The 8,634-nt window shown below is 46.3% G+C and overlaps 1 protein-coding gene across 1 annotated transcript; it reads left to right on the top strand.

Moving 5' to 3' along the window:
- Positions 1-6,294: 6,294 nt before the first annotated feature.
- Positions 6,295-7,846, top strand: CCR75_002050 (uncharacterized protein). The gene is made up of 5 exons (XM_067960150.1): positions 6,295-6,441; positions 6,524-6,609; positions 6,703-6,774; positions 6,850-7,202; positions 7,262-7,846. The coding sequence occupies exons 1-5, from the start codon at positions 6,334-6,336 to the stop codon at positions 7,453-7,455; spliced, it is 813 nt and encodes a 270-aa protein (XP_067815335.1). The 5' UTR covers positions 6,295-6,333; the 3' UTR covers positions 7,456-7,846.
- Positions 7,847-8,634: the final 788 nt, after the last annotated feature.

Raw genomic sequence — 8,634 nt, 5'->3', positions numbered from 1 at the left:
GAGTTAATAAATTCCAATGTAAAAAATATTAATTCTGAGCCCGACTCAGAAACAGGGGGTGAAACGGCACGTACTCCGTCGAGTGACACTCGTTGTAAAAATTATTCACTAAAAGCTGAATGTATTGCAGGCCTAAGGCCGAGTCATCAAGGGCATCATTTCCGAGATACGTGGAGTTGCACGTATGAGTAACGAGTGTAGTCGGCCGAGGTGGCACCATACGGGGTGACAGTAGCGACACTATTGGCGGTTCGCCAGGGCACTTCGGGTCAAACCCTTCTAATGCACGTGAAGTGACATGTAAATGGTCACTGGACAAGAAAATTCAGTTACCTAACTCCTTGTCGGATGTCGGATTAGACACCAGCTCAGGTATAGAACCATACAGGCTGAAAAATTTGGGACGTGAACGTCCCGGCCTCTAAGTGGCGTATTGTCTCTTCTCCGAGATAGGGGAGAAGCAAAGCGTCTGTACTTTCCCAAAGTGATACGAGTAAGCAATTGCAAACGCTTGTAAATAGTGTAACCGGTAACATCAAGGGAGAAGTTAACCTTGCCGTAATCCCTTCATTACATGCACTTTCAGAGCTTCATGAAATGTATATTGATAAGTTCGGCCGAGCCATAAAGGCTGGCGACTTATCTGAGATTGTGGTCATTCGACCGACGATTAAGTTAAACTCACCGTTACTTCGCGACGAAGCTGTCCTGGGTGCGCGGAGTGGATCATCGATCCTTAAAGATCCTACGGATCCATTCCTTAATTAAGGAATTCCAAGATGTGGTCCACCATCTGTTTTACCCCCGGATAGAGGTGTCCGTCATGAAATTGACTTGGTTCCGGGAACCAAGTACTATGTCACACGACAGTGGCATTTCCCAAGGTAACAGGGTGACGTCATTGATGATTTCTTCCGTGCTAAGCACGAGCCTGGAATGGGACGAGAGAGCAAAACTTCTCATTCGACATCGACATTTTGTGTCACAAAGCCAAATCGTAAATGGCGCATTATACATACTTATAATTAGCATTATGCTGCCACAATACCAGCACAAACCCAATATGGCGAGATGTACAATGTACAGTGCACTTGACTTAGTCGATGGGTATTACCGACTGCTCATGCGAGCTAGCGATTTCCCGCTTACACCAATTAGTACCCCAAGCGGTATGCTCTAGGAGTAGTTGGTTTGCCGCAAGGGCTTTCCAACGCACCGGCAATATTTAGTCGTCTAGTGACGCAACTGTTCCGCCCTCATCGAGGTAATGCAATGACTTATTTTGAGGACATATTTGTCCACAGTCGTGTGGAACAGGGCCAGACGGATGTGGAAAAACACTCAGACCATTTGCGAGCAGTGCTCGAGTGTATGCGCACAAACAAATTGTATGCCAATGCATCGAGATGTATTTTTGGCGCAGACGAAATTCCTGTTTAGGGTGCTTCATTAGAAAACGAGGCCTTAGAGCAGATCCCGCTAAGGTAAAAGCCATAGTAGATTCGCCGGTTCCTAAGAACCAAGAGGATTTGCGTATGTGGTTTGTCTCACCAATTATTTACACAAATATAGCAAAAATTACGCTGGTATGGCTAGGCCATTATCCGTTCTCTTTAAAAAGGATACGGATTTGTGCTGGACTAGCACAGAGCTTTATGTCTTTCAAGCATTAAAGGGTAGTATTACCCATGCCCCGATTCTGGCACTGCCAAATCCAAATTCGCCTTTCAGTGTCGTCTGTGACGCATCGGCTTTTGCCATTGGCAGTGCTCTGTTACAAACAGATGATGATGGGCGCGAACGTGTAATTACGTCCGAGTCTAGACAGCCTGTGGGTGCGGGCAGACTTCACTTTCGCAAGTTTTGCATGTGCCAACTTATGTGATGACCCATTTGTAAAGCTTGAACAACAATAAATATTGCTTAAAAGGGCCGTAGGTCATTTCTCTACCGAGATGACTACCAATAACAGTATCGTGCGCCTGGGCGTAAGCCGAACGTATGAATTCAGTAATAGGCGACATTATAGTCGTAAAATGAGAGAGCTCATAATTCATCCGGCCTGCGTGATAAAGTATCAGCCAAAGCATTCTGCTTGCCACGCTTGTACTTCTTCTCGATATTATATTCGGCGAAAAGGGATAGCCATCAGTCACTCTCTGTGAGAGATGGGGCGACTTAGTCGCAGTGCGTAACGACTCGTGATCTGAATATATCACAAACGGCTTAGAGCCAAGGAGATTATCTCTGAATTTGGCAAGTGCATACTTCATTGCGAGTAACTCTTTGTCATGAACTGTTTAGCTCTTTCCCGCAGCTTTAAGCTGTTGGGAGTCCATTAGTATGAATTTTGCTTGCGGCCTACCGAAAGATTCGGCCGGTAACACAGGCACAGTGGTCTTTGTTGACCAATTGAGCAAAATGGATCACTTAGCGGCTGTGCCGGATACCATTGATGGAGAAGGTACAACAAGCCTGTTCATCGATCGCGAGTTTCGACAACACGGTTTGCCTGTGGCAATTATCTCCGATTGAGACCCCCGTTTCACGGGTAAATTCTGGAAATCGATTTTTCGAGTGCTTGGCACCAGATTGGACATGTCCACGGCGGACCATACGCAGACCGATCGTCAAAATGAACGTGTCAATTGCGTCATTGAAGACGTTTCACGCAGCGTGTGTGCTCAGACACCAAAGCGCTGGAGCTCAATGCTCCCAGTAGTGGAGTTTGCGTTAAATAACGCTGTTCATGCCTCTACAGGCTATACTCCGTTCTATGTAAACGGTCTTTCCCACCCGCGCATTCCATTAACGATACCATTGCGTGGCTTAGTGCTTGGTGGGGGAGAATTAGCCGATAGGCTTGCTGATATCAGCCCTGTTACCATTCGGAAACAAGTAAGCGAGTTTCTCGCGACGCGATTTATCTTAAGACATGTACATGACACGATGGCTGATAGCTAAACAACAGAAAGAACAAGCAGATGCCAAAGGCAGAAGCTGTATTAATTCTTATGCTGTTAGAGACCGAGTTTTATTAAACGCTAAAAAATCTACCTACTAACTTGGTTTCCGCGGTCTTCAAGACGAAATCACGTCCGCGCTTTATTGGGCCATTTACCGTCGTTGCCAAGAAGGACCTAGCTTACACGCTAAACCCTCCTAGCAAGCTGCGTACACACCCAGTGTTCTACATCGGCCTGCTTAAGCCATACTGGAACCCTTTTCACGTGGACTTGGAGGCGCTTGCGCCGAAATAGACGGCTGTGCCGCAGACTGCTGCATCCGCAGCAGGATGTCCAGCGACGCTCTAAACGAGGTTGCTGACGTTCCAGCATTAAAAGACGTTTTGGAGCCGCCTGAAAAGAGCCCTTACCTCGAGCAAGGCCCTCGCGAAGAAGTAGCACCTCGTGCTTTAGAGCATCAAATGCTTCTGCCGAGATTTCGCCCCCCCTCCCGCGCTGCTTGTGCGCGAGGGAACCTTCAGTTTCACGTGGAGTAACTTTTGAAGCGACGCCAATGTTAGGACTAATACAGTATCTGGTGAAGTAGCTGGATTACCCCTCTTCTGAAAACGTTTGGAAGTTTGAGATACATCTTCGGCAAGATTGCCGGTACGCTGTTGACATTTGAACGAGCGCCAAGCTCAGGGTCAGCTTCGCTTCCCATCACTAGAAGTTGGAATAGGTGAATCTTTTGTGCGGTTTCGATCCATGGTAGCACGGTCAACCGAAGCACTGAAATATTGGCTAGGCCAATCCTCGTTTTGTGGCATAACGCCAAACGTAACTGGCGTTTGGCCTGAAGCTTGGCGAAGTCGAAGCGAAGCTTCTGTTCCAAGCCACATTTTGCAGATCTCTAGCATTCCAAATATTGCGGAAGCGGCGGAACCGATGGACCCAATTCTCAAACGAAGCGTCGTTTTCGCTATTTGGTTTGTTTGGATACAAAACGATCGGAATTATCCTCATTAAGGTCACCGAAGCTCCACGGGCCTGGTAACGCAAATGCGTCAGATACTGACCTCGCGTCATTACCTTGGGCGTAAGATATCGCTCATGAAGAGCGCCGCGAGCAGCGAGCTCCTCCGGCGTCCTCGCCGTGGGTCAGGAGGTCCAGATGGTCAAGCTGCGACCCGTGATCTCTTTGAGACGTTCTTTTACACTAAGTGGAGTCAATCGGTATTCACTGGGAGCTTTTGCTTTTGCTAACTCTGCAGCTCGACGACGAGCTTGTTCCTCTATAGGGATTGCCTGCTCTTGCTCTTCCTCGAGCAGATTCGTGATGATATTGGACTCAGGGTGCGGCCTCCGGTATAATGTAGCTAAAACGCCCGCGGCACCTCGTTCTGGGAACGGATGTGGATCCCGACGGGACTCGTCTACACGCAGAAGCGTATGTGAGCGAGGCTCTTCTGCCTCTTCCTCCGATGAAGTGTGACTCATATAATCGACTTGCAACTCATCGTTGGGGGAGTAGCTAGGAGTCAATGAATCAGGCTTTGTTGTCAGTCGACAAAGGAATCCAAAACACAAACAAACGATTAGTTTCTTATATTCCAACCTCAAAGAGGAAATGAAGCGGATGTTGTCACTAGGTGTCAACAGTCTGATGCTGGGGGTGTAATGGGGCACAATCGGTTGAACCGTTGTTGTGGTACATTTACTTATGGGCTGCATGCGCCAGCTGAATCGCCTCTAAGACGTTGATCTTCGCTGCGTCCGGCAGATTGTTTTTAAGGCGATCCAGGAGCTGGCGGTCAAAGCGCCTGCGGTAATACGCTTTGAAATTGCGTAGAATTCCAGCGTTGCAGGGCTGAAGCTTGCTGGTCGCATTGGGCGGCAAATACAACAGCATTGTATTCTCCAGAGTGCTTCCGGCGACTGCCAGATCCTCCTCCTTGATGTGCGCGGAGCAGTTGTCGAGGATCAGGATTACCTTGCGACCGGCAACGTGTTGTCGAAGGCTGCCAGCCCTAGTCTGAACACGTTTCGAGTCAACCACGCGTTCTTGTTGGCGTGGTAGGCAACGCTCAGGCTTCTGCGGTCCACGTTTTGAAACAGCGTGGGTTGAAGAACTTTCCGATGACCCACAGCGGAAGCTTGTCGAATCCGTCTGCGCTGCAGCAGATGGTCATCGTGATCCGCTCTTTTCTCTGCTTCTGACCCTCCAGCTGGTGTGTCGAAAGCGATGAATCGGCCTGCAGTCGGATGAACAGGTAGGTCTCATCCATGTTGTAGATATCGGCGGCGTTGTACTGGTCGAATTGAGCGCGGATTTCTGGCAGGCACGCCTCCAGTGCTTCGACGTCGACAGGTCCGCTTTCGCCAAAGCGATGGAGCATGCGGATGCCGTGGCGATTTTGGAATTTCTGCAGCCAACCAATTGAGAATGTGGGTGCATCCTCATCCTTGACGGTTGGATACAGCGTCTTCATGTACGATGCCGCTTTCCTGGATCAGGTGTCCGCTGATGTTGTCAACACCCTGATACTCAATAATCCATCGAGCAAGAGCCGCCTTCACCAGCGGGTACGAAACCGCACGCTGTCGCTTGGAATGGAGGGCTGCATCGCTCTTGGCTGCACCCAGCAGGTCTGCAGAACGCTTCAGAACGTTGCTGATTGTCCCTTGGGTGACCGTGACTCCATGCTCCTCCAACATCCACCGACACAGAGCCTCCTGGGTGAGGCCAGGACGTCTCTGCTTCTCCATGCAGATCGCCTTGCGGAGGATGTCTGTGAGGGTATGGCCATTGGCGACCATGTTGAACGGGTCACGTGGAAAACGCGTTTTGCAAAATTTGGGTTTCTCTGAAAAAAGTGTGTCCGAACAGAGCCTTGAACATGTCGGTACACCTTAATTTCATTTGAATACAGTAGCACCCTTCGCCTTCAACCCCCTAACCCAACTTAACCCTAACTCTGCTATTTAATATATCCTTTATTTAACCAAAATTGGTCGGTCCCAGCCATATTAAATAAGGGAGACTCTACTGTACATTTAGTACAGAAATTGCAATATCCAGAATAATGAAAGCTCACATGTATTTTGTGATTGTGAGAAGTTTTTCCATAAAGTGTGGCCATTATCTCGAAACGTGCACGTAGTATCCGCCATCTATTCGCAACCGCTATTCTTGCGTACGAGCAAAGATCACCGTCGAATTCGTTGCACTAAATAGCATAAAAAACGGAAGTATTTTAGTCAGTCTGCCAAAAGAGAAGCTATAAAAAGGATAGCAATAAAATCTGATAGGTACAAGTAAAACGGAGGTACGATCAGTTTCAAATTGAACAGAAACCACGAAATACAGCGTGAAAAGAATTAAACAATGCTAGCTGCATTGCGCTCGATCCACAAGCCCGTTGTGAGTGGGCTGCGTTCCTTTAGCGTACCGGCTTTCAGCCCAGACCTTAAGGCTCAGATAAACAAACCAAAGGTACGTAGGGGGCTACTAATCAATACAAGGTGTGGTCTGTTGGTCATGAGTTAGACTAAGGTGTTTCGTGCTGCTGGAGTAGAATATTAAGTACTTTAAGATCTATCGATGGGATCCTGAGTCGAAGGAAAAACCATATCAGTGCACATATCCTGTGGATCTAGACGAGTATGCATTCTAAGCTTTATTCTAGTTTTTATATGTCGTGCTAAGAGCTGGAAGAAGTTATGACCTCACTTTTGCTTTGTGTAAAAATTGCAGATGTGGACCTATGGTGTTGGATGCTTTAATCAAGATCAAATGCGACCAGGACCCGACACTTACATTTCGTCGGTGCGAAAGCGATTGAGCGGCTGTGAGGGTGTATGTGTGGCTCACTTAGAGCTCTATGTGTGAATGTGTTTACAGCTCGTGTCGTGAGGGAATTTGTGGATCATGTGCCATGAATATCGACGGAGGAAACACCCTCGCGTGTCTTAGCCCTATCAAGAAGAACAAGGACGTTACGAGCATTCATCCGCTTCCGCACATGTATGTCATTCGTGACTTGGTGCCCGACATGAACAATTTCTACGATCAGTATACTTCCATCAAGCCGTGGCTGCACTCGGACAAGCCACAAAGTGTCAACCACGAGCACTTGCAGTCTGTTGAGGAGCGCAAGAAGCTCGATGGCATGTACGAATGTATCCTCTGCGCTTGCTGTAGCACTTCATGTCCAAGTTATTGGTGGAATCCCGAAAAGTACCTCGGTCCTGCTGGTAAGTCCCAATGAGACACATATTTTTATAATCCCTGCGATTTTACCATTTGATTGCAGTTCTCATGCAGGCGTTCCGCTGGATCGAAGACTCGCGTGACGACAGGACGGAAGAGCGTCTACGGGCATTGGATGACTCGTTTAAGCTCTACAAGTGCCACACCATCATGAACTGCACGCGCACATGTCCGAAGGGTCTCAACCCGGCTCAAGCCATTGGCAAGATCAAGGCACGACTCGCGATTATGCACTAGAGCGTTTACAGTTAGCTGCACGAAGCAATACCGGCCTCGATTTTAAGCTTTTATGAAAGCTGAAAGACGAAATGTCTTCGTAGATACAGTGCCGCTGCTATATCTTCACCGGAAAAGTTAATACAGAATGCTTTTGCTTTCAATCAATACGTGAAAATATTAATAGAAGAAACTTAACGGCCTTGAGCATCTCTTCCACAAACATCAACCCCATTAATGGCCACGTGCCACCAATTTTCCGAAATTTACCTTGCGAACTATAAAATTAAGCTGTTGATGAGTGCGGCAACAAAAAAAAGTAACAAAGTAACTGCGCATTAGCAAGATTGCTCTTTTTCGACGCAGGCTTATGAATCACAAGAATGGACAATTCATTACGCTCTTCAAAATGCTTGAGTAGGCGACGACCTGTACGTATGCCTAGAAAAATGGAGGCAGTGGCTGAATTTTATAATTGTATAGAATTGGTTGGATAGATAAATTGGAGCGAAGACTGTAACGGGCTCAAGTTGCCCTAATGTTACACAGTCCCCTTTAAGTTCACTTGGTGTGCTGAAGGGGATGGTTAATTACTTAATAAAGTAATCAGACCCACCGCTTGGGTTCACATTGTGAACCAACCGTTGTGTATGTGATTCACATAGGTGTATTCACATTAGGAGGAATGACGCCTAGTGTAACGCGGTGTGTCGTCACATGAAATTAACACTTAAAGGTTGTTAATTAATATATTATCTAAAAGGTAGATAATATTTGGAGAATATTACTTTACATGGTAATATTCTAAAAGCTTATCCATTGGTAGATATAGACCATTATATCTACATTCTCCGCGGTCCAGTCAGCGCTGGACGCGCGCAAAGAGAAAGACTAATAAGACTTTTAGTTCATGTTTTGTATTAGTTTATAATTAAGTTTGTATTAAGTAGATAGACAAGAAGAACTTAATTATATTATTCAGTTTTTTATTAACATAATCCAACACAAAATAAAAAAAAAGTAAAAAAAAATTCAAGAGATTTTTTACAATAATTTCGAAATTATTATTCCGGAATTTTTTTTAACAACTATTTTATTAATTGGCGGCATTTGCTTGAATTAAAACCAGATGCTGATCAAAAATTAAATTATATTTTATTTTTTTTATATCCTCTTTAAAGCAAGCGTTTCAAGGAGAGT

This window comes from Bremia lactucae, linkage group LG1 (genome assembly GCF_004359215.1).
Source record: "Bremia lactucae strain SF5 linkage group LG1, whole genome shotgun sequence".
NCBI lineage: Eukaryota > Oomycota > Peronosporomycetes > Peronosporales > Peronosporaceae > Bremia > Bremia lactucae.
The sequence above is the reverse complement of the archived record's forward strand: the minus strand, read 5'-3'. Positions and strand labels throughout refer to the sequence as shown.

Excerpts from the sequence above, each read along its gene's own strand:
- CCR75_002050 (XM_067960150.1), top strand. The coding sequence starts at position 6,334 with ATGCTAGCTGCATTGCGCTCGATCCACAAGCCCGTTGTGAGTGGGCTG. Across the intron at positions 6,442-6,523 it reads CTCAGATAAACAAACCAAAG|AATATTAAGTACTTTAAGAT; the intron begins GTACGTAGGGGG and ends CTGCTGGAGTAG. Across the intron at positions 7,203-7,261 it reads AAAGTACCTCGGTCCTGCTG|TTCTCATGCAGGCGTTCCGC; the intron begins GTAAGTCCCAAT and ends ATTTGATTGCAG.